General features: G+C 45.9%; 2 protein-coding genes across 2 annotated transcripts; one reads left to right on the top strand and one right to left on the bottom strand.

Annotated features, from left to right (window-relative positions):
• The first annotated feature begins 2,296 nt into the window (after positions 1–2,296).
• LOC114770285 (homeobox protein Dlx5a-like) lies at positions 2,297–3,703 on the top strand. The gene is made up of 3 exons (XM_028964062.1): positions 2,297–2,907; positions 2,983–3,167; positions 3,252–3,703. Exons 1-3 carry the CDS (start codon positions 2,541–2,543, stop codon positions 3,570–3,572), a joined length of 873 nt encoding a protein of 290 aa, XP_028819895.1. The 5' UTR covers positions 2,297–2,540; the 3' UTR covers positions 3,573–3,703.
• Positions 3,704–6,161: 2,458 nt separating this feature from the next.
• LOC114770036 (homeobox protein DLX-6-like) lies at positions 6,162–8,491 on the bottom strand. Its single transcript, XM_028963635.1, has 3 exons — positions 8,155–8,491; positions 7,751–7,944; positions 6,162–6,775 (listed from the first exon to the last, which is right to left on the bottom strand). Exons 1-3 carry the CDS (start codon positions 8,480–8,482, stop codon positions 6,536–6,538), a joined length of 762 nt encoding a protein of 253 aa, XP_028819468.1. The 5' UTR covers positions 8,483–8,491; the 3' UTR covers positions 6,162–6,535.
• Between the last annotated feature and the right edge of the window lie 17,693 nt (positions 8,492–26,184).

Below are 26,184 nucleotides of genomic sequence, written 5' to 3'. Positions count from 1 at the left end.
AACACATCTGACTACGGAGCACAGTGCATTTTGCGAACGCAAAGAAGTGTCGGGCAATTGTTCTGCTGTGTGTTGGTGTCGCTGTGATTGTATAGTAGTTAGTACCCTGCGTTGTGGTCGTAGCAACGCCGGTTCGCATCCTGGTCATGGCAGTTTTTGGATAGACATTTTTTGGTGAAAATATTTGAAATTCCTCTCAAATTAACATGAGATTGTCTTTGGGAGGAAATCCACAATACATTTTAATTCACAATCCTAGTTATTCTAATGAACTGTGGGGTCTGCAGGGCCAGTGACGCAATGGATAACTCATCTGACTACGGCTCAGAAGGTTCTAGGTTCCACTCCTAGCTGGCATGTTTTTTTTCAACATCACTTAAGGATACATTTTTAAGTAGCTGAAATTCAGTGTGTCAATAAACGTCACTTCTTGAAGACAGAGTGTCTTTCCCATGTAACACCATTGCAAGACCCTAAAGGGTTGCAGCCAACTGCTTGTATGGTGGTTAGTACTCTGCGTTTTGGCCGCAGCAACTCTGGGTCACAGCAGTCTTTTTTATATATTTTTAATTAAAATATTTAGGAATTCCCCTTAAATTAAACATGAGTTTGTCTAGTGGTTAGTGGTGGTATGAATACAGCATGTTATTACTGTATTTTGACACAAAAGATACATTTTTAGAGTGTACTAATTTAGCTCACCGGGTGGTGCTATTGAGCATTTTTTGTAGTGAGTTCAGCAGAGGTGAGAATCTGTGTGATTACATTCTCTGCTCCTGTACATAGTACTGTATAATTGGGTACTATGAATTATGTCATGCCATTTTTGACAGAGAGAAATTGCAACGTAATGACACTGACTTCAATTTCAATGGATTACTGGGACATGCATCAAACATGGATATCACATGCTGATATGCCACGTCCTAAATGCTTTGCTCACACAATGAATTTAGCTAAAGCTATCAGTCACCCAATTGCTCTGAAGGGTTAGAAGATTAGGCAGCAATTTCAGTTGCAGCGCTATAGCCATCTTTGTACTGAACTTGACCCAACACAAATTACTCATTAATTTTGTTTCCATATTTTTTTTAAGTATGGTCGACATGCAAATAACATTTGAATTATTAAAAATAACCATTTTAAATAATTCTGAGTTATGCTGTTTTGGCTGAATTTTTTATGTAATGTGATTCACCCATATTGTACACAGCAACTTGCATTTCAGATGTTTTTAGATTTTCAGCAAACTGTAGAATATTATAATATGTATAGTATTGCAATACAACTTTATATGATCGTATCATATTTGCTAACTATTTACAATTTATTAATCTTGGTCAAAGACATTTAAATTTTTCCAATGTTACATCAATAATGTTCAATACTTTGTCACAAATCTAATTCCATAAATTAGGCATTCCTCTCAGATGTACACCTTACAACATAAGATTATCTTTTGGAAACAAAGTTATGCAACATTGTCATGTTCAGACCTCCCCATGTCTAAAAGGGTGTCTGGTTAAGAGATTCAGATATTAGAGGAACGTTGTTCCGGTATATTGTTACTAAAAACAGTTACTAATCTAACATGATCGAATATGCAATTGCATACTATGCATGTCTTCAGCTAAACAATAAAGTTTTGACAATTAGATATTTGAATACTGACCAGTTGAGGGCGCTAGTTTACCATTTTTCAAGATGAAAGACGCTGGGTCCGAAAAAAAAAAAACTGTCAACAAATATTAAATATATAATTTATTTATAAACGAGTGAATAAAAAATATTATTACATGCGCAAAAAAAAAACGGTGCATATAGTTTTTCCAGTTGTTCAAAAAATAGTTATATACTATATCTAACCTAAGATATAGTATATAACATTTATTCATTTTCCGACATATTTCAAATAGATTGTAAACATTTTAATATTTCTCGATTTCGTTTTCTTTTTTTTCAGCGTTACTTTATTCTGCCATGAGTATTATTGTAAATAAGACCACTAAATGTACATATATGTATACAGAGTATATTTCCTCTTATTATCATTTTTTCTTTAGCACGGTAAAAAATATACATATATATATTTATTTTTAGCTATATGCCGCTATATGAGCTATATGCCGGAATAAGCAGGGATGGGGCAGTCCGTCGTCCTTTATTGTAAGAGAGGAATAATATCAGATTGATATATCATGGCGCCCGCTCGACCAGGCGGTTCGGATGGGCTCGTCCGGCCGGGGTGTAGCTGCTTCCCGCTCGCCTCGTCCAATAGAACGCGGTCCTCCCTGCCGCGCGTAAAAAGCGCAATTTGGGATTTAACCAAAGTCTCCGCTGCGCGCCTCGCGGCAGTCTCAGTCTGCGCGAGGGCGGCGGCGTGTGCGTGTTGCGTGCGAGCGAGCGAGCGAGCGAGGGAGCGAGCGAGCGAGCGAGCGTGCGTGCGTGCGTGCGTGCGCGCGATGACGGCGTAGAAACTCCCCGGCGCAGGACCAGGCAGGCTTCACCTCGTCCCCACCGGCCGCTCTGCCTTTCGAACTATGACCGGAGTATTCGACAGGAGGACCGGAGCGTTCGACCGAAGGACCGGAGCGTTCGACAGCTCGTTCCAGCTCCCCGGCGCCATGCACCACCCGTCCCAGGAGTCGCCCACGCTGCCCGAGTCCACGGCCACGGACTCCGGCTACTACAGCCCGGCCAGCGGCGCGCACCACGGCTACTGCTCGCCCGGCTCCACGTCGTACGGGAAGCCGCTGAACGCGTACCAGTACCAGTACCACGGCGTGAACGGGGCGGCCGGGAACTACGCGGCGAAGTCGTACCCCGAGTACGGCTCGTACACGGGCGCCGCGTACCACCAGTACGCGGGGACGTACAGCCGGGTCCAGCCCCAGTCGAGTCCGCAAGGTACGAGCTCCACTTTCTACTTTTACCGTCACCGTGTCGTCTCATCGAAAAAAATAATGAAAACTTGTCGCGCAGAAAAAGAAGCGCCAGAGCCCGAGGTGAGGATGGTGAACGGGAAGCCGAAGAAGGTGCGGAAGCCCCGCACGATCTACTCCAGCTTCCAGCTGGCCGCCCTGCAGCGGCGCTTCCAGAACACGCAGTACCTCGCCCTGCCGGAGAGAGCCGAGCTGGCCGCGTCGCTGGGGCTGACGCAGACGCAGGTAGCGCCACGCGCAATAAACACGTTCCAAAAACACGTATTTATGTGTATGGCAATGCATAACACACAGCCCGATTGTCTCCAGGTGAAAATATGGTTCCAGAACAAGCGGTCGAAGCTGAAGAAGATCATGAAGAACGGCGAGCTGCCGCCGGAGCACAGCCCGAGCTCCAGCGACCCCATGGCCTGCAACTCGCCGCAGTCGCCCGCCGTCTGGGACTCGCAGGGCGCCGCCAGGCCCCAGGGCCACCAGGCGCAGGGCGTGGGCGCGGCGGCGGCGGCGGCGTCCGGCTTTTTGGAGAACCCCGGATCGTGGTACCCCGGCACCGGCGCCATGAACCCTCACATGCAGCCGCCGGGCTCCTTACAGCACTCGCTGGTCCTGGGAAACGGAACGTTGTACTGAGACCCACACCCGCCCACCCACCCGAACCCCAATCTTTACTCGTGCGGTTTTTTTTATTTTATTTTTATTTTTTATTTTATTTGTATCGGACTGGTGTTTCATTTTTTTTGAGGAATATGCAATGTATTATTATGGCAGTCGTAGAAGAACATGTATAATGTGTAAATGTGTGCATGTAATTTATTGCAATTTTTTTCTCTTGTTTTTTTTTTTCTTGGAAGAACTTATTAAACGTATCAATGGACATTGGACATATTCAATGGTGCCTTGCATTTTGACCTCAGCGCTAACGTAATATTTCTTGTATTATTACTATTATTATTATTATTATGATTATTATTATTATTTAGTAGATTTGTATTACGCAAGGAACGCATTAAATAAACAGTCTTAAGGTTTTTAAATCTGTCACTTGAGGCGACCCGTGGTTCTCCGAATCGCAGTTTCTCTCTCCGTACGAGAACATTTATTATAAAATAAAGAAATACTTTTGGTTTCGTTATCATGACATAACATTTTAAATCAAAACGGATGAATATATATATATATATTCCTTTTCACAACATAAAAAAATGATCGAATCGGTGCCTGCGGAACCATATTTTATGTCACAGCTGTCGGTGTCGGTTTTAGGGGGCGGGAGATTTTTTTTAATCTCATTTCGGAACCGGGCTCCAGGGCGCCGGTAGACGGGTGGGTGCCCAACGCGGACCTGCTCTGCGTCCATTGTGGGGAGGGTGTGTGTCGGGGGGTGTCTTATGTCATATTCCACCTCGCTACGCGTCGAGAGACGGTTATTAAACGAATGACGTCACGCCGAACGGGACGCGCGTGAAATCCGGCACGCTGGAGAAGATCGAGGCCCGTTTCCTGATCGGTGGAGGTTCCGTCCGAAGGACGTGGGGTCCAGCGGTGTCCTCTCAGGGCGACTCTCTCTCTCTCTCTCTCACTTACTCTCATACACACACACACACACACACCATCATCATCTTCACCATCGTCCTATGCCATTATATCGAGAGCCTTGTTAAATTCCAACCGAACAGTCGCGCCACAAATCGCTTTACTGGCCCAAACTGTAACACTCAGCAGTAATTACACTTCCGCCAGGATTAGGCCTCCATTATCATAATCTGGACATTCACAATTATCTGTCATTTGCACAAAGATGCGCCCGCTTCTTGATTGCGGCGAGGTTTGTCGCTGCTGCTGCTGCTGCTGCTGGTTTTTTTTTTTTTTTTTTTTTTTTGCTAAACAGTGACAGTAATAACGGCTAATTTCGCGGGGCGAGATATATATAAAGGGGTGCCGGGGTGCGCGAACACGTCCGTCCACACCTGGAGCGTTTGTCCCCCGGCACGGCCGTGCGCGTCCCCGCTTCGCACCCGCGGATGGAGGTAAGGTGCGAGGTCCGAGTGCGCGTTTATGCTCGTGCTTACATAGAAATGGAGTTTTGGTTTCTTTCTTTTTTTTTTTTTTTGCATGCGATTCATATGTTGCGTCATAAATATGCTTGAAATCGTAGAACGTCGCCTCGTCCCCGGGCTCGAATTGAGGACGGACGAGCCGGTGTGACGCGCCTGTCCGTTTTCCCGCCACTATGTGTGTGTGTGTGTGTGTGTTAGAGAGGGGAAGAGAGAGCCTTACTCACACTCACGTACTCTCCCTCTCTCTCTCTCCCCTCACGCAAACACACACACACACACACACACACACACACACGTGAACGTTCTTATGTCCTTATGAGGACGTACGGTTATCCAGGCGCTAAACCTTAAACGTGACCCTAAATCTGACCCTAAACGCGACCTTAGTAGCCAAAGTAACCCCCCCCCCCTCCCTCCCCTTCCGTCGTGACCTCGAGATGATTCGCTCTAAATGCGTGTGCTAAAGAAAGACGCGCTCCTCGCTTATGTGGCCTGGTTATTTTGCGGGGTGTCTAGTCTGGAGGAAGCGGGGTGCCGGCGGCAGCTGCAGGGCCCTCCGTTTCTCGCCGATTGTCTTTTCCGCACAATGTCGCGGCAATTTGTACATGAATGCGCGCCTGATTCTCTTTTTTTTGTCCCCCCCTTGTCTTTTGTTTCATCCCCGCTACCTTCCAAATCCCAATGAAGATGCCTTTTAGTATTAAAAGTGGTAGAAAATTACAGGTAATTATCTTTGACGGTAAAAACGCTGTAATCAGCAGGCTACATCAAAAATTACCCTAATTATGTCGGCATTTATGAGCATGGAGGAGAGAGAAAGAAGGGAAGAGAGAAAAAAGCCTCTCGGGGAATAAAACCCCCCCTTCATAAATTGTCCCAAATATCTGCTTGATATTGAACGGGGCTGCAGCTGGATGCTTTGTTCGGGGATCGATCCCGCGGCGACGCGGCGGTGGGAAATAACGGGAGGAACGACACGTAAGTTCGCACCTCCGCGCCAAACGCGAAAAATATCTGCGTATAAAATACATATATTTATATTTATTTTTTTTAAATAAAGGGGCGGGGTCACATTTGAATCTTAAAACGACACATATTTGCATAGTTTATTGCTACAAAAAAGGGGAGAAAAACCGATGGAAAATGATAAAAGACGCCGAAGTTTGTTTGAAGTCGTCATTTTACTCCATTTTACGAAAGTTGGAACATAAAAAGTGTATTTACAACAAAAAGGCAGACAGTATATTTACACGAAATACTTTTTTTTTCCCGATGAAGAAGACAGTCCGTTTTTTCTTTTCCTTTTTCATTTTAATTCATCTTTCTCTGGCGTCCAGGTCCGAGCTTTTATTTTTTGGGGGGCGGGGGAAATGTCAGCACATTGGCGACTCCGTTATAGCTCCGCTGTCACTTTGCTTGTGACAGAAACGTCCGTTGAAAATCCAAAAAATAATAATAACAAAATCATAAAAAAAAAAAAATTCTCCTCGGGCTGTACAGGAACCTGCGCGGTTCTAGTTTTTTTTTTTTTTTTTTTTATCTCTGCATGGAGTCCTGGTGCGGCGACGTGTACCAGTGGGAGTACCCCGCCATGTAGCCGCTCGCCGTCACGGTCGCGCCCTTCGTGGGACCGGACACGTCCCATATCGGCGGGATGGCGGGGGACCGCGGGGACAGGGCGATGGAGCAGGATAGGGGGTCGCTCTCGTGGGGGTTCCCGCCTTGCTTCAGGAGCTTCTTGAACTTGGACCTCTTGTTCTGAAACCAGATTTTGACCTGCAGAATTAAAAAAAAAAGGAACAATTAAAGGATCAATTCCAGGCTCGATTTTCTTAATAATAATAATAACGCAGATGCGCAGTGCATTGTGGGAACGGCAGGGATGATAGCGACAGTAATAATATTAATAACGCAAAAGTGCATTGTGGGATCGGCAGGGAACATACATGATAGTGACAGTAGAAATATTAATAAAGAAGTGAAAGACGCGCTGTGTATTGTGGGAGCGGCATGTATGATAGCGACAGAAATAACATTAATAATGCAAAAGTGCATTGTGGGAACGGCATGTATAATAAATGATAGCGACAGTAATAACATTAATAAAGAGGTGTAAAGACGCGCTGTGCATCGTGGGAACGGAATAAAGAGAGTAATAACGTTAATAAAGACGTGTAAAGACGCGCAGTGCATCGTGGGAACGGCATGTATGATAGCGACAGTAATAACGTTAATAAAGAGGTGTAAAGACGCGCAGTGCATCGTGGGAACGGAATAGTGAGAGTAATAACGTTAATAAAGTCGTAAAAAGACGCGCAGTGCATCGTGGGAATGGAATAGTGAGAGAAATAACGTTAATCAAGTGGTAAAAAAGACGCGCAGTGCATCGTGGGAATGGAATAGTGAGAGTAATAACGCTAATAAAGAGGTGTAAAGACGCGCAGTGCATCGTGGGAACGGAATAGTGAGAGTAATAACGTTAATAAAGTCGTAAACGACGCGCGGTGCATCGTGGGAGCGGAATAGTGAGAGTAATAACGCTAATAAAGAGGTGTAAAGACGCGCAGTGCATCGTGGGAACGGAATAGTGAGAGTAATAACGTTAATAAAGTCGTAAACGACGCGCAGTGCATCGTGGGAGCGGAATAGTGAGAGTAATAACGTGAATAAAGACGTGGAAAGACGCGCGGTGCATCGTGCGAGCGGCATGGACGATCGCCGCAGTAGTAACGTGAATAAAGACGGGACGACCTGCGTCTGCGTCAGGCCGAGCGACGCCGCCAGCTCGGCCCGCTCCGGCAGGGCCAGGTACTGGGTCTGCTGGAAGCGGTGGTTGAGCGCCTGGAGCTGCAGGCTGGAGTAGATGGTCCGCGGCTTCCGGATCTTCTTGCCCTTGCCGTTGAAGCGGATCTCGCCGTTCTCGATCACCGTCGTCTTCTGCTGATCTGGAACCGCAGAGCGGGGTTCGGTGAGCACACACCCCCCCAACACACCAGGCCCAGACTTAAATAAATACCGCGACGGTAACGAACGACGTGGTAATAACGACTTGCGGCGTTAATAACAGCAGAGCTATAGCGCTCTTACGCAACCGATTACCGAACCGAGCCATGGCAACGCGTTGCGTAGGCACCGTTTTAAAAGACGCGTCTTACCGGCGCCGTCCAGCCGCGTCTGGCCGCCGCCGCCGCCGCCGCCGCCGCCGCCGGCGTGGCTGGGGTACGACGGCAGGTACGGGCTGTGGTACGAGTAGGGCAGGGCTGCGCGGTTGTACGCCGCTCCTCCGCCGCCGCCCGAGCCCGCGCCCGGGTACGGCGGGCCCTCGTGCTGGTGGTGCGCGTGCGCGTGCGCGCCCGGGTGCAGGCAGTGCAGCGGGTACGGCGGGTTCGGCTGCGCGGGCGGCTGCTGCCCGAACTCCATGAAGGCGGACTTGGACGAGTCGTGGGGCTCCAGACCGTCGGCCATCGTGGTCATGGTCATCATCAAAACGTTCCTCCTTCACGGCTCGGCCGCCCCCCCCCCCACACACACACACCCGCCCCCCCCCCCCTCCTCGAAACGACGGCAAAAAAAAACAACAAAAAAAAATCCTCTCCGTCGCCGATCGTGCAAATCTCTCTCTAATAAATCCTTTTTTTTTTTTTTTTTACTTTACTCGGTTTCTTCCTCCGGTTCTCGCATGCTACGGCGGGAAGGCGGGCGCGTTAAAAGACGGGGGGGTTTTAAAGGTGGGTCCCGCGTTAAATCGGAGTCCCGGCTTCCCAGACTGCGCTGCAGACGCCGCGAGTAAAAAAAAAAAAAAATTGCGCGTTTCTTTCGCCGCCAAAGGGCAGCGCCTTCCGATTGGTCAACTCCGGGCCCTACGTCACCGGCCCGCTCGCGTCGCGGCGAGTTAACCTATACCTTAACGGCGGCCGTAACGCAGCCGCATGCGGGGCGATGATGGCGGGGTACCCCCCCCCCCCCCTCCCCCCTCCTTCGCCACAGAACATCCCAGATTTTCCCAGAACGTGGTTGCCGTGGCAACGTCTCTTTATCGCGCGCGTAGATTAATTTCGTGCCATTTATACCCGTGCAAAGTGAAACAAGAGTTGCCTACGTAACACCCCCCACCCCCTCCCCAATAATCACGCATTAATACTAATATTTAACTAAACCCGAGCTGGGGGGGGGGGGGGGGGGGGGGGGGGGTGCCAAAATGTGCATTTTCTAAATTCATGGCAAACTATAATTCATGGCAAATAATCCGGGTAAAAAAATATTTTTAAAACGGATCCATGTGTATTAAAGACAGTTTTGAAACTTTTTTTTTTTAGTTTTGAGATAAATTAAAATTTTGACCGCTTTCATGGCGATAATCCCGCACTCAATAGGAACCATGTTCTGCCTTAGAACACATCTGAATTCGAAATTAAGACCAAAATTGTTGCTGTCCTGGAAACCTCGGACTGAGGTGAGATTAGGGCCGCGGGGACGCGCCCGATGCGCGCACACGTCGGCCGCAAATACGAGCAAATTATAGGCCAAAGGGGGAATAAAAAATCTCGATCACAATACTGCAGATGTAAAATATAAAATGATTTCTTTACTTAACTCGATGCAACACTGGATTAAGTAAATAAATCAATGAATCGTTTTTTTCTTTTTTTCTAGGGTAGGTGGAATTAAAAAAAACGTGGACGTAGCATAAATTATCCAACAATTATACGACCAGCGTCGCTACAATTATCCTCTTATCAAAAAAAAAAGTGGTGCAAAATGCGGCGTTTAGCTTCACTTTGCCCGTCGTGACCAGAACTCGCTGGGATTTCTGCGCGGCGGACCCGGGTTCGGGTGGCGGGTAAGATAATTGGTGGCCCTGTGATGACGTGACTGATAATGCATGTTGATGATTTTTATATATTGTATTTGTAAAAAAAAAAAACCCATAAATCCATTACGCCATATTGCACCATTGCATTTTAAATGTGGATTTACAGCCGAGCCTATCTTGATATGTCATTTTACAAGCCGTTATATTGTAAATATTAATCCTCTGCTATGACGGTGCTAACCTTACTGAACACAACAGTACGCAAAATCTCGATATTCTTGTTGAATTCAGTTTGTTTTATTTTATTTTTAAAATAAAAATCAGGAAATGATTTTGAATTTTTGTGTAAGTGTCGTGCATTAAACTCGGGTGTATATAAAAAAAAGGCAAATTGTTCAATAAGAAAATATCAAACAAAATGACTGGTAGAGTCTTTAATGATATTAATAATGAATAGATATAAACACACTTCAAGGTAAAACAGCACACAGTTTTCTATTATTATGCATGTAGTTATTGTTATTATCATTTCGTCCTTTCTGGATATTTGTCTTTTTTGTTGATATTCGTTATTATTTGCAGTTATTTGCTGGTTTGCACGGAAGGTTCATGGTTTTTCTTTCTACAGCTGTGCATGATGACCGATCTTTTATGGCAGATATTAATGTTATTACAGAGTAATTACAAGTAATTACAGTTGGGCTTGTAAGAAAGTTCCATTTTAATTAACGTTCACTTTTAATGACCTGTCCCCCCTTCTCAGTACTGCCCCTTAAACACCCCCTTTTCACTCTTATACACTAATTTAATTAATCTAAAACGCAAGACCCCAAAATCTCACCAAAAACCATCTTTAAAAAAAACTGCAGCCCACGCGGGCCGAAAAACGACCACCGGCATAAACGACGTCGATCCTTCCCGAACAAAATAAGAACAAAACACTATACACGCGCAACGTCTGATCAGGCCGAAACGTTATTTATTACCAATAAACGCATTTTTACTGTCTATGGTTTCAGAAATAAAGTCGGTAAAAAAAAAAAAGTTGCGAAACCGACCTTGTACTGTCATCGTCGATTAATCGTTCACTAATCGTGAAAGCGTCTAAAATCTCCGAAATGATATTTCACCAGACCCCCCCCCCTTTTTTTTAAATATATTTTTTCTACACGAATATATAAAAAAAGACATTTCTATTTATTTCTAGACGTTTTATTCTTGAAATGCCTATTTTTTTTACTTTTATCTGGACGTTTCTTCGTGCGTTTTATGGGCTATTTTCCCCAGATTTTAATACGAGACATTATCAGGAGTCTGGAGGAGAAGGGAAGAGGGCTTTTCTATCCCGGCGTGCAGTTCGATGCCGTTTATCCTTGATGATGGAAAATTGCTCTGTTGCCAGGACGCTGCAGCCGAAATAGGGGGCAAGAGCAACATTTCCATTTTCCTGTTTAAAAGCCATTGAAAAGAATTAGTAAAATGAAAAAACGAGAGAGAGAACGAGGGGGGGGGGGGGGGGGGGTAACGACGACACCCTCTTTTCCATTGTTCTTTATCTATTAAAAAATAAAACAGTAAAAATGATTTTCGTTGTTTCTATGTGTAATATATGTGGCGTTGCTGGAACATCACGAGATGCGTGCAGAATGGGCCAGAAATGGCCGTCAGAAAGCGGATAAAGAAAAAGGGAATCTGGCGCCATTCCCGAAATGTTCGTTTAACGAGTTTCATGTCAAATCACAGGTTCCCTTTAATAATAAAACATTTTTTAAAAACGCTGTCACTGCAATCAAATAAAAGTGTGGCGTAATAACACTTTCACGCTAATAATAAAAAGTGTATCTGAATTGATTTATCCCAGTCTGCAGCATTCTTGTAATGATGCATCTGGTCTGTGTGTGTGTGTGTGTGTGTGTGTGTGTGTGTGTGAGATGGGGAGTCTCTGAGGTGTTGATCGGTTGTCGTTTTAGGAATTCTGCACGTGTGGCGCCCGGGTTGGAGAAGATTTCAGCCGCTCTTCACCCAACTAAACAAACGATTAAATGAGGAGAAGCCCTGCTTTTTTTTTTGTTTTTTTATCTCTCCAGTACAATTAAATACAGTGAAACCGGGAAATGCCAGGAGATGTTCACGGCCCAGAAATGGGCAGAACTTACTGGTTCCTTCACCAAAAAAATGAAAAAAAAAGAAAAAGAAGGATTAAATAGGATTGCGTGCCTCTGAACAAAGGCGTTTTTCCCCATGAATGGCACCAGCCAAATCGGAGGAGGAAGTTGTGCACCAACAATGCATCACATGTAGGACAACAAAAAAAAGGAGGGCTCTGCTGAAATTTAAGTAGAGTCCTGTGCGATCAGGCAGAAAAGAGGAAAGGTGGGGGGGGAGAAAAAAAAAATCACACCTGGTGGAGGGCCGAACGAGTGGGACAGCCTGCCACTTTGGTCCCACTGCCATGTTGGACTCGGTACAGTACTCTCTTCCCTTCCGGGACAAGGTTTAACACAGAACCACGACAAATAATCCATCTTAATCTGCATGTTTCATATCAGGAACATTAGGTTTCGTTTTAGATGATTTCTAAATCACTGTCGTTGAAATGCAGTAAGACCGCGTAATGCAGAGTGTCATCAGCAGCCTCATCCAATTTGATCATAAATAGATCTGCAGGGCAAAATCTAATCTATCTATCTACAACAATATATATCTGTATATATTATACATACATCTATATACATATCTATCTATGTCTATCAGTAAATGCATACATCTGTATACCTGCATGTGGAAATAGACAGATGTAAAATATATAGAATTCATACTATGCATTACAAGCGTTGACTTCCAAGATTGTCAATCAGAGACGACCGCCGTTATTTTTTCCATTTTGGCGGATCATTCGCATGAGCAGGCCCATAATTTCATGTTTATTAATGCTTCACAGGGAAGTGTATCCAAAATAAATTCATTAGCTCAGACGGCCATTTTGAGGGTTTTGAGTGGGGTTCATTGTTTAATTTTTTTTAACAAATCAAGAATATTGCGATAATTATATATATATTTTTTTATAATAATTTTTTGTGTGTGTGGGTGTAAAAAAGGAAGCGCGCACAAGCTGTATTTCTCAGCACTGCAAGATGCTGAGTCCGTTTGATCATGTGGCCCTTTGTCTTGGTCAGATGCTCAGTGCCTGCAGCGTCGAGGTGAAAAAAAAAAAAGAAAAGGGGGCCAGAATCTGACGCATTTCCTGAAAAGTGCGGATCGCCGAAGACGCCCTCGTTCGGGGCCCATTCGGAACCGGAACGTGTTCCGAGCGTCGCTCACCCCACAACTGGCCCCCCCTCGATTCACTGTGGTGTGACATTAAAGGCCGTGATTTATTTAATCTAGATTAAAAATGATATCATGGAACCTATACCGAGTAATAACTTGCCCCGTCCCTCAGAAGGACGAGAGGCGTTAAAAACGGTTATCAGCAGCATCGCCGTCCCCCTCTTCCTTCTCCTTTGTGCCCCCCAGCCCAGCTGCAGCGAGGGGTGGAGATGACCAGAGAGCTGGCCAGCCAGCGCCGTCCTGCCGCTATTAGGCTCACGGCTAATAATAGGGGTTTCGGTCCGAGGGGAGATCAATGGAAGGGGGGGGACGGACGTTCTGAGGAGCGCTTTTACACATCTGTCCAGATGGACCAAATTACACTTGTCTGTTTTTAGTTGCATTACTCCTAAATTGGTTGTCCCCCCCCCCCCTCTTCTCTCTACCTCACGCCCTTCATTCGTTTTTCAGGGTTCTGCGAAAAGGATTCCGACCCAAGTTCCCGATCGCTTCAGCTCCTCTTCACACCTGCGACTTATTTCCAGGCTGACGGCGTGTGCTTTTAGGCGTCCTTACTTATCTTCTCTGAGGTAGGCCCTCATGGACCAACGTGGAAGACGGGACACACGGATTCGTGCCGGAAAGAGGGGAAGGAGGCACCTGCCTCGGAGGAAGCGGAAGGCCGGGCGTGGGAGCTAATCGCACGCTGCCCCCCACCCACACACCCCGCCATTTCGCACCAGCGGTGTACTGGGCCGGCGTGTCAGTCAGGCGGCGCCGTGGAAACCGAGACGGGTCATTTGAAGCCCATAAAAAGAGTTGTATGCATCTGATTTCCACACACACACACACACACACACACACACACACACACACCTCCCCGGCTACTGACAGGATGAAACGTTCGGAGAACGTTTAGCGAAAAGCAGGCTTTCTTTTGGGTGTGAAATTTCAGATGTTAGACATGACCGTCAGGCGCTAGTGATTTATTTCTGTGTGTGTGTGTGTGTGTGTGTGTGTGAGGAGAATGTATGCATGGCGACTTTCAATTGCTCGGCACTCCGGATGAAAAACGCTCTTAGGGAAATGGCTGTTCGGAATATCCCGGCGGGAGGCTGTGTGTGTGTGTGTGTGTGTGTGTGTGTGTGTGTGTTTTTTATCAAAAAAACGAATACGGTACGGCCGAGGCGCCTCGGCCCCGCCGAGAACCTGATTTGAGAGGTTCCTCTCCCTTTGATTGGCCAACATTGAGAGATATTTCCTGCACCGAGAGCGCCGTCTTTCCGACGGCAGAGAGTGCAATGACCAGAGGAAGGAAATCAAGACTCCCCGACGTGTCTCCATAGCAACAGAGGGAAAATTAGCATCGACATCCGCGCGAAAGGCCACAAAAGGGTGTCTCCGTGCCTCGCCGGAGGAATGATCAAAGTGGATACGGAGGCGCGCTTCCCAGAATTCCGCTCCGAATTGAAACGTCCTACGTGCGACGAATGGCGATGCTCTTAATGTGTGTGTTTTTGTTTTCACGTTTGCCGGCCCTCGCGCCCGTCTCCCCCGCTGCGGTAAACAGAGCGCCGCCATGATAGCAAATGCATTTCGGAGCGGCGGCCTCTTTCGTTCTGTGGCAGGAGAGGAAAAAAAAAAAAAAACAGCTCCGGTGATTGCAAACACAGATAATGACAGCATCTCGCCGAGGCACAAAGGTACCCAACGGATGCGGAGACTCTCTCTCTCTCTCGCTCCCTCTCACAGCCCGTCCCCGAGCCTCTTTCTGCCGCGGCGCAGGAGTGCCCGGCGCCGTCTGTCAGCGGGACCGGGAGCTGTTTTCGTTAATAGATTGAAGTGCAGATTGCACGCTCGACAGCGCCGAGCGGCTCTCTGCTTCCTCTCATTACAGGCCAACCACCCCGCCACCAAGGAGGAATAACCATGAATATATTAAAAGGTAATGAGAAAACAGGCAGAAGAAGGTCAGGCCGGGCTGCGTGTGGCACGGGGAGGGGGGGGGGGGGGGAGAGCTTTCAGCCGCCGTGCATGATGGGCCTGTCATCTCAGCATGAAGGGCCAGAAGGGGGGCGGAGTTCAACAGTGTTGTACATGGCAACAGTTGCTAGCAGCTGCAGGATTTATATGTTTTGTGTGTGTGTGTGTGTGCGTTTCTGTTAATGAGAAATGTATATGTGAGAAAAATTCATAATTTGTTGTAATCTATTGATTAAACGATATAGGAATTTAATAAAATCCAATAAAAAAAATTGATGTAAAGCTACTGAATGTTCGTGTTCTTATTGAAACCTAGATTTAAGATTAGCATCGGTTAACATTAATGTAATGGATATTACAACATAACGTTGTCCAGCTGTCACGTCTGTCATGAAATGGGGATGAGCGAGCTGCAACCACTTCCAGTCCCCCCGTCTCCCACTTTTCTGGCACAAAGCTATTGATGAGGGGCTCGCCTAATGGAATGTCATGGCAACAACACCTGGCACCAGTTCGTCCGAAGCCTCGGGCCACTCCCCCCTTTCCCCTACTTAAAAAATGGTGGAGCATATTTCTCGGAGACAGAAGGCCCTATGAACAAATAGTGGGCGCGGGCCAGTCTAAATAAAGTGCGGTTTATGAGTTGCGGTCAGAAACATCTCCTTCTCTCTCTCTCTCTCTCTCTCTCTCTCGCTCCCCCTCTCTCCCTTTTTAAGAGCTCTGTACAAATATCTGCTGCCAGCAGTTTTTTTTTTTTCCACCATACGGTAATAATACGAAGCCATTTTCTCCTTCTCTCGCTGAGAAGCTCGGTCAATAAAAGGCTGCCTGTAGACCGGTAGTCTGCTGCTGCTTTTGCGGGAGAATGGAACAAGCCGTACGAGCCAAAATAAACCGGGGTCCTTTCTGCCGTTTTTTTTCGACATGGCCTTCCAAATAATGCAATTTATAATGGCTGCTTTGCTGAGTGCGGACACACACACACTCACTTTGCCAATGGTGATAACCAAGAAAAAGTCTAGAAAGAACCTCAGACTTCTTTAATCTGATGGGAGGCGGTAAAATGCAACCAACGTCAAGTCTGTCAGAAAACCTTCCGAAAGATGAATGGGAATTCGAATTTGGAGTGCGGTAGAAAGGAGCAGCCAGAAGTGCCAAACCCTTGCTCCTAATGACTCTTTCATGCGGTGGAGTTCCTCTAATAGCGAACTAACCGCATATTTAGAGAATTTGGCAAAAACAAACCTGACAGCTGAAACGAAGCATTTACCGAAAGTCTGTAGTTTTTTTTTTTTTTTTTTTACACTTCTTTGATTAAAAAGTGTGAATTATACACTCAAGCTCCAAAAAGTGCTTGGTTCCACTGAGTGCCGTTGGAGTGATATGTTTCAACCGTGACCACAAAATTAATGCTTACGCCTCAGGAAAAAAAAAAAATTGCTCATGCGTTAGTTCTGACAACGAGAAACTAGAAAGAACACAGATTTCTACGTGGCATAAATAGCCAAGCCATCAAGAGCTGTCTTTACAGTCTTTACAAGGAATAGTGGCCAGGTCAGCATTTCGATTTGGTCCAAACCCAAATCTGCCAACACATTCCTTGAAACCAACAAGCGCTAAGCTAATAACGCTAAGCCCGTCCGTAAATTGATGCTAACTTTCAACAAGGCTATATGCAACATTGCAGAAATTCCCACGTCTAGAACCTGTAGACGAGACTGTTTTTTTTCATTCCATTTAGCAGCATTGAAATAAATTCTCCCATCAGCGGTGGGCTAGCGGTTAAGGAAGTGGCCCCGTCATCTGAAGGTTGCCGGTTCGAATCCCGATCCGCCAAGGTGCGGCTGAGTAAAGTACCGTCCCCACACACTGCTCCCACTGCATGGCTGCAGCCACACATGGCTGCCCACTGCTCGCTCAGGGTCATGGTTAAATGCAGAGGACCAATTTCACTGTGTGCACCGTGTTCTGTGCTGCTGTGTATCACAAGTGCATACCTGGTGAGGTATGTAGCAACCATGTGTGTTAGGGTTCAGAAAGTTTGTGGGGCAGAAGAGGGGAGTGGGGGCAGAGCCGGGAGGGAATTGAGTTTCCTGACAGCCTGATGGGTGAAGCTGTCCTTCAGTCTGCTGGTCCTGGCCTGGAGACTCCGCAGTCACCTCCCTGATGGCAGCAGGCTGAAGAAGGTTTGCATTGGTTGGGTGGGATCAGCTGCTATGCCGAGGGCTTTCTTGGTGAGGCGTGTACTGTAGATGTCTTGGAGGGAGGGGAGAGGGACACCGATGATTCTCTCAGCTGCTCTGACTATGCGTTGGAGAGTTTTTTGGCAGGACGCATTGCAGGCTCCAAACCAGAGAAATTAATGCTTAAGTCTTAGAAAATGACAACAAGAAACTCAAAGCAATGGTGGTAGTAGCCTAGTGGGTAAGACACTCGCCTGTGAACCAGAAGACCCGGGTTCAAATCCCACTTACTACCATTGTGTCCCTGAGCAAGACTCTTAACCCTAAGTTGCTCCAGGGAGACTGTCCCTGTAAAATACTGACTGTACGTCGCTCTGGATAAGGGCGTCTGATAAATGCTGTAAATGTAAATAGAGATTCAGTGACTAGGCCAGCATTTTGATTTAGTCCAAATCAATAATGCTAAGCCCATCCACAGCCTGATGCTAACTACCAATAAGGCTTTAGACAAGGCTGCATAAATTCTCATCTTTAGAACCTGTGGAGAAGTCGGTGTTATGGATCCCTCTTAGCCTCACTGACAAAAACAGCAAAGACTTTCGGAAGAAAAGAAAAAGAAAAACATTTTCCATCACTCAAATGTCCCCGGTGAGCTACGTAGCCATCACCAAAGTCTTTATTTCGAACGACATTTCGAAAGAGTTTTAAGTGGGAAAAAAAGAAGCAGGGGACCCAAATGAACTGAGGTGTATTATACTGCAACTCGTAAAGTTGAGAAAAGCCATACGTTAAACGGCGCGACGCACGCTCCCAAATTACCTCAGGGAGCGTGCTGCTCTTTTACTACGATGCCAATGATGACATGTGCCTCAGACAGGAAAGCGCTGGGTTGCGGTTCCTCATCGTCATTCTTATGCCATAATTGAAATTAGGCTTTATGGAGCCGAGTTATTTATTTGGCAAAAGATTGGAGGCGGCCGCAATGCCGTGGCGGAGTAATGCGCCCGCACAGACGTCTGTAGCAAATAAACGCCTTCGCAAGAAGGAGAAAACACAACCAAAGCACGATGCACTTGGACATGGTGCGTCGGGAAAGTGAAGGAGAGTGAAAATCCGGTGTCATTTTGTTGCGATGTGAAATATTGGTGCAGTGCTCCACCTTGAACTGTAAAACGACAGACGCGTGACACATGATCCATGCCATGTTTGGTTTAGCGGTTTTAAATGGCTTGCTAAACTAACGGTAGCCGTATGTTGGTTCAATGATTGTGGAAGTTGGAAAGGCTGGCTGGGTCTGGAGAGTATCTGGGCACCGTGGCACCTCGAGAAACAGCCACTCGGGGCTGGATTACATATGAACACAGGTTTTAGAACAGGGCTCTTGTAAGAAACGTAAGTGGGAAAGGACGTTAAAGTGTGCAGGCAGACGTCAATTAAAGTGACACTGCCCCTTGACCACAGGCCAGTGGGACATGAATGATCCTGCAGGCTGAGGTGCGTCAGGTCTTCACCTGTCATCGCCACTCTGGGCTTTGCTGAAGCTGATAAGTCAACAGGGAACACAGGGTGGGGCAAATGGGCCAACACGCTCTTGCCAGGACCGTGTGGTGGAAAGCTGATAATGAGAGCTGTAAACTCCATGGAAATAATGATCTGGCCCCTTGTTCCACTTCAGACCTGCCTATGTCAGTAAGGCCGGCCTCATATCGCATTAAGCATTAAGGTCCCTAAGGAGGACGAAGACAGTACAGGAAGTACAGGTAAGAAAAACTTACATTTGAAAAACTTACATTGGACTATAACTGGTTGCATAGTTAGTAATATGCACAGTTAATAACAGTAATAATAGTAATTATTAGCAAAACATTGCTTTATGATTTAGAATGGAACAGCCCGGGACACAAAGATCCGAATCAAGATGGCAGACATGTGTCACTGTCGATGATCAACAAACTCCACTTGGGATTTATGAGCTTTCATTCCAAAATTAAACAAGTGCAGGCTCACATAAGCTCCTTGAAATTGCCGTAATAAATTTCCACGCCTCGCCACAGGCTTAGGTACATACAAGTGAAATCCATTTCCTATTGGAGAAGGCATGTATGCTGCAGGCGCTTGGGGACAAACAGCACTCTGTCCGCTTGATTGTAATAAATAAATAGCCCACCACAAGACGGAGGGGGGATGGGGAAGCCCTTTTGCGAGATTATTAACAATTATGAGTCAAAGTGTTTCGGAGGCAGGCGGCTGTATTAAAACATGCGAGGGTCCAGTGTAAGTGGCAGCGGCTCGACGGGCCACGAGGCCTTGACGGGCGCTCATGACAAGCGGCTAAAGACCGGCACCAATAAATATCTCCCGTTTTATGCCTTCTTTGAGGCGGCTTAATTAACCGCGTGCCACGCGATTTCCCCAATTGCCACACGTCTTGCACCGAGCCAAAAACATCAGGCACTGCAAGCAGCGACAAGTAGTCGGAGGCTCGCAGTGCCAGAAACGAGCGTGGATATTTACGAGGGCCTTAAAAGGGCTTCCCGTTTAGCATTCTCCCGCGGGAGAGCGTTTTAAGGGGTTGCAGCCCGAGGCAGACGCTTTGGCGAAGGACGCCGGGATGAACCACCTGTGGAAGGAGGCTAATTCCTGCATGCACGCCCTGAGAGGGCATCCGTCAGCGGAGGCGGAGGAGTGGCGAGCTGATCCATTAGCGCCAACCGCCGACTCGGCGGCACGCCGTTAAGTAAAAGTGAGCGTGGCATGCCTGGAGTCCGAACTGTGCTCTGCATTCTGGGACGTCAAACTTTTGCACCCGAAACGCCCCAACCCCTGTAACAACACCTCAGCACTCACTTCTTCGCTTTTTTGTCGTATTCTTTTAACAAGGATTCTTTAAGGGTGGAAATATAAACAATGTAGAAATTTACATTTACAGCCTTTACCAGACGCCCTTATCCAGAGCGACTTACAATCAGTAGTTACAGGGACAGTTCCCCCTGGACACTCAAGTGTCTTGCTCAGGGACACGATGGTAGGAAGTGGGATTAGATCCTGGGTCTTCTGGTTCATAGGAGAGTGTGTTACCCACTAGGCTACTACCCCTAGAAATCTCATGAACCCATTTTATTATATTAAATATTAAAAACAAATGCTGAAAGACTTTTTCGTGGATTTTTATAGCGGTAAGATAGCATTTAAAGCAGAGCCCCCCAGAAGTGACGATGGGCAAAAGTTTGTGACAGTCCAACCCTTTGGCCATTATACAACATTGGGCGCAACACGAACTGAAAAAAGCTACGACAAAGAAGAGACCCAGGACTGTTGAACATCTAAATTAATTTACCAGATGCCCTTATCCATAGCGACTTACAATCAGTAGTTACAGGGACAGTCCCCCCCTGGAGACACTCAGGGTTAAGTGTCTTGCTCAGGGACATGATGGTAGTAAGTGGGGTTTGAACCTGGGTCTTCTGGTTCATAGGCGAGTGTGTTACCCACTAGGCTACGACCAGATTCTTACATTGGGCAAGAAAACTCAAGCATATGGTCTCCTCAGCTCCCAAAGATGCTGCACAGTTGTAAACATGGCCCTGTCCCAACTTTCTTGAGACATGTTGCTCCCATAAAACACAACATGACCTTGTTCTTTTCCTACAATGGCACACTGTCTCCGTTCAAACATTTGATATGTTTTCTGTGTTCTGTTGTGAATAAAACATGCCTTTATGAGATTGCATTCTGGTTCTATTTACATCCTACACAGAGTCCCCATTTATTTATTTCTTTTCGTGGTATCTCCACCAACGGTACATCCAGCTACAGCTTACCACCAGGACGCCTCTTTGTTGAGGGCCACAGTGGTTGCTCGAACCTGAAAAACCGAGCTGCCACATCCTCAGTAAGCATGGTGATAGCCGTTGTTCATCACACTTACAGGCCCATTTAACCTATTTCAACCGGCACATGCATTTATCATCATAACATTTGTTGTGTTTCATGAATTCTGATGAAGACCAAGTCAGGCCAAGTCCATTCTCAATATTATGTCCTCATTACTTAAACAATAGAGGCAGGTTCCAGGTTCTGCACCAAGTATGAGGGAGTACAGGCCAATTTTATCTGCATCCAAACTATTTTGTTGTTCTGGGATGAGATATACAAACCAAGACCAGCCCAAACCTGCAGAGAGAAACATGGTAGTTTTACCCCCAAACCACAGTTTGGTTCACATCTGGCCCATCTGCTCTGCTGGGAGGTGAAACCCTTCTGGCTTCTTTCTAACATCTTGCCCAGGACTCCAAAAAAGGTTTCCTGCTGCAGCAAGGCTTCCACGGGGACAAATAAAGAGAGTGTTCTTAGACTGTAAAAGTGAGACAATGGTCTGAGAGTCGCCGTGGGATTTGAGGAAGGGTCTGTGATGTGGAACTTCAGAAGGTGACTCTGAGGGTGAAGAGTGCAGCCTAAACAGAGCCACCATGTCTCCCTTCCCTTGACCTCTGGTTTAGACAGGATTCCCCGGCCCGTTCAAATGTCAGAAAAGGCTCCGCTTGCATGAGTGACATCAGGTGGGTGAACCTCCCTTTGAAATAATCCCTGTCCCATTCCTGTCAGCAATGAAGAACAATTGGTCTGTGTCACCAGATACTGACGGTTTGGTGTACGTCCTTTCATTTTCAGATGCCCTGAGAATGGTTTTTCAGCCCATTATATGATATTGCTATAACTGTCAAGGTTAACACTTGCAATTAGTCTATTAACATGTTGTTTTGTTTTTAATGCAAATTTATTCCTAAAATTGTTCCATATAAGAACAATTTCTTATAGAAATTCTCTTTAGTTGATATTACATAAAAGTGAAGGAAATTAAATCAGGCCAAGTCTATCATACTTTTGATGCCTGAAAAATTCAGTGCAAAAGCAAATAAATGAACAAAAAAAGAATCTAACGTACAGTAAACACAGGAAAAAGGGGACTAATGTCCATTCTCCACTCACCTTGGGTACTGTCTACAACTTCGCCCCATCCATAAAAAAGAATCACCAGAACATGTGATTGTTCAGGACTATGTTGGTTAACCATGACTAATCATGATTAATCGCATCTCTTAATCAATGTTCTTTTTCATTTGTTACAAAACTTTTTGATGTGCTTCATGAATTCTTTTGGACACCACATTGCTTGTTTGTTCTGCATGCATGGGACTTGCAGTCCACCTGAGGAACATGTTCTTCTCTTATTATTTTTTCTATTATTTTAACATTCAAAATGTATGCATTATTGATTTTAGGATGCAAGCACAAAAGCGGCATTGACAGATCTCCGTCTCAGTTCCAGGAACGCACAGTCGTAAAGCTGAAAATGAAAAGTCATTTTGGCGTGGCAAAGTGGTAGTTGGGCGAGGAACAGTCGTTGCAGAGCAATGTCAACAAATTTTGCACTCGCCTATTTGGGGTTTCTGTCCCATAGCCCGAAGTTCGGATGGCTCAGTGTCACCCGCACTGTGTTATTTCCATAATCCTTAACAGATTCCGCCTTGCCGGCAGAAAACCCAGAGTCTGGGTGTCTCCGCGTCGCTCTCCGCAGAGGCCATTAATCGGCTGCACATGTAGATAAGTTATGGAACGGATTAGCCGCTCCGTATGTGGTCCTTGCGCTCAACTACTGGTGACATTCGGGGACACGTTTCTAGTGGCGGAAGGAATTGATCCTTTCTGTTCTCACTTCCACACTGTCGGGTGATGTGGTGGGCTGTTGGAAGAGGGTTTTTTTTTTTTTTCTGTTTCTGACATTTGACAGGAGACAAAATAGGACCGAATCATTAACGCTGAACCTGTAATTACAGCTTAACCAACGTACAACTCCTCATTAAAATGGAAAGGACAACATGGGGAAATGCCTTATTCTATTTAGGAACAATAAAGAGGGAGAGCTGAGGTAGGTTCAGAGTGGATTCCGAAAGGAGCCACGTTTAAAGAGATATTCACTCTTTTGTGAATATCTATACACGTGACCGTGTACAACTGGACTGAACGTTGACCGTCTCGTGGGTGGGAGGTGTTCGCTCGTGTGGGGGTCGGCTCCAGATGCGAGCAAGGCCCCCGCTCCCTGCGTTGCCTGAGCTGGACGAGCTACCCATGGGGCAACCGGGGGGAGAAAAGTGACGGGAAATTACCCCGGAATTTGTGTGAGCCGGACGGGGCGTGTGCAGTGCACATCATGCCTGCAGACCCGGGCAGACACGACGAGGGTCTGGGCCGTCTGCACTTCGCCGTACCATGCGGCGCGGCTGCATAGCAGCCTCGCTCGCGCTCAGGGAGGCGTGGGAGGGAGGGGTGTGATTGGTCATGCACAATGGGGGCGCTTCATGGACACCGGCCTAGCTGGCCCTCAGGCCGAAGAGACAGTAGCAGACAAGAGGCATGACCATTATCTCTGAAGCACTTGGCCCAGCTCCGTGTAAACAGGCCCTTTACAACGGCTAATAAAAGTTAATTAATAGTAACAAAACAGTTGAACATGAGCAAACAGCAGACATAAAAGGATTTTGTTCTTGCACCGGAGGAAATCTGGCAGGAGTTTAATGCCCAGAAACAGATTTTTTTTAAGTGCACACTGTCCACTGAGCAACAGAAAATACTGTAAATACAAATAGAAAAAAAACACACATTATACTTTACATTATACTTACCAGACAACTCACATAATAAACTTGTAATAATGCTTTGGATGGTCAATAATTCTACATTTCTGGGCTTCTATAAATTCTGCTCTGTGTAAAGAGCCCTGCTTTACCATCTATAATACCCATATCTATAACTATCCATGTAAATGTGTGTTTGTGTATAGCTCTGTGTTTGAGGAACAAATGAGGAACATTAGCTACAGTATTGAAATAATTTCAAGCGCTGTGTTGAAACGTTCGGTGCTTTTATGCCATCAAGCATGAGGACGCTGACAAAGCCCTACAGCGCTCATTTAAAGCGCAGTACTAATCAATTGTGTTTTTAGTGCCCATACTTAGTTTGATTTTATTTAATTACACACATTTCTAGGCTCTTAACACAGGCTGTTGTATGTAGTACTATGTGCTGTGACTCCCAAGCCCCCTTTTTTCAAAAATGCCCATTATCCTGAATTGTGGATATCCATGTAATGGACAAGTGCAAGCATTTTACCAGGAGGTCAATGCAAAGTTTAATCATTGCAAACTCTTTAAAGTCTCTTGAACAGAATTGAAAGCTTTTGAAATGTTCACTTACTATGAGATGAGTGGTCATTTTTGACTTAAAAAAATTGCAGCATTGGTATAATAAACTAGAAGCCATCAGGTACCCTGTGTCTGCGTATCTCTCGTTTTCTTTTGCTTGCACACAATCGGAAACACACACATATGTATACACACACACGCCAGCCCGTTTCATCTGATTTGACTTGATCATGTTTAATGCCGACGCTTTATGATGCATTTCTGAGCCAAGCAAACTGGGAGTCGTTCAGCACCCTTAAAGGCCAAGGCCAAAAATAACTACACTTCTACACTTCCACAAGCCTTGCAGCTTGTTGTTTTACAGAAATTTAACAGAGAGAGGAAGTGTCATATGAGTTCTCATGAATGTCTTTGGCTCGTGAACGGACTACATCCATTCAGAAAGCGCTGCGACTGGGCTATAGGTTGACAAACCACTTTTTTTTTTCTTGCACAGATGCAATGGTCGTGCACTGACAGAAAGCAAAGCAGACTGACCCCCCTTGACATTAATAGGGTCCTTTTGACCCCAGAATAGCTGTCTGAAAGAAGACTGCGTATGTATCTTGAGGAGGGGGTGAGGAAAACAAAGGAAATCGATGTTGTAGTGATGTGCCCCGAACACCACCCCTCCGCAGCCAGACAGCCCAGAGCTGACGTTGTTTTCTGGGAACCTGCACCCCTTCCCCCACCACCCCCTTCCTGCTATCTGCAGCGCTAATCTGAAGGCCAGCCATTACGATAGCTGTACGCGGCGTATCTGAGGCCGATTTGGAACATCAACACCATCAATCACGGAGCAGAAGGGCCAACCAGCTGGATGAACCTTGCTGTCCTGCAGGCCTATTTGTCATTGGGGGGGGGGGGCATATGTCCCCTTCGCACGTAACACTTATTCGCTCTCAGGATAACCCTGGACCTGACCAGCCCAAGAACCCTGTCTGATAGCTCAAACACACACACACACACACACACACACACAGTGAACCAACCCCTACCCCGGCTGTGTCTTCAGAAGTGCATGATTAGAGAGTTAGGAGGGCGGTGCTCACTCCCAGACCTGTTGGGCCGGGTTCTTTTTAAGTCTGATTACCATTTTGGTTGTTTCCTCGTTGTTTTCTCGTGCACACGAGGAAACGAAAATTATTTCATAAAAAATGCGAATGATAATGATCAACTTCAATAAACAAAGTGTTTTTAGTAGAGAATAGTTAAATACCTGTGTAACGTGCAATAGAATTAAACTATTAATACTAATGACCACCAGTTTATTTATTGTTTTATTTAAAAAAAAACTTTATGGATAGATAGTCTGTGGTAACACACAACTCATTATTTTGAGTTGAAACTAGTGGTTCTTGCACAAGATATATTGGATGTATATTCAGTTTGCATACTTGAAAAGGGGCTGGGAGTTAGTGGGGTCCATTTAATTGTGCTTTAAGCTCACCGTTGTTTTAAGTATCTCTTTTTTGGTGCAATTTTGATCTTTTTAGCCGAAGGGCAGCGCAAAATTCTATAGTGTAAATATATAAACTTGAATTCCAATTCTTAGTCTGAGATTATACTGACACTAATAACGCACTTACATGCATTATACATCACGCATTGCACATGAAAAGATTTCTGTCTGACGGCAATTTTATTTATTTTTTT

The sequence above is a fragment of the Denticeps clupeoides genome, chromosome 20, assembly GCF_900700375.1.
Source record: "Denticeps clupeoides chromosome 20, fDenClu1.1, whole genome shotgun sequence".
NCBI classification, from domain to species: domain Eukaryota; kingdom Metazoa; phylum Chordata; class Actinopteri; order Clupeiformes; family Denticipitidae; genus Denticeps; species Denticeps clupeoides.
Note: the sequence above shows the minus strand (reverse complement) of the source record. Positions and strands in the feature narration are given on the sequence as shown.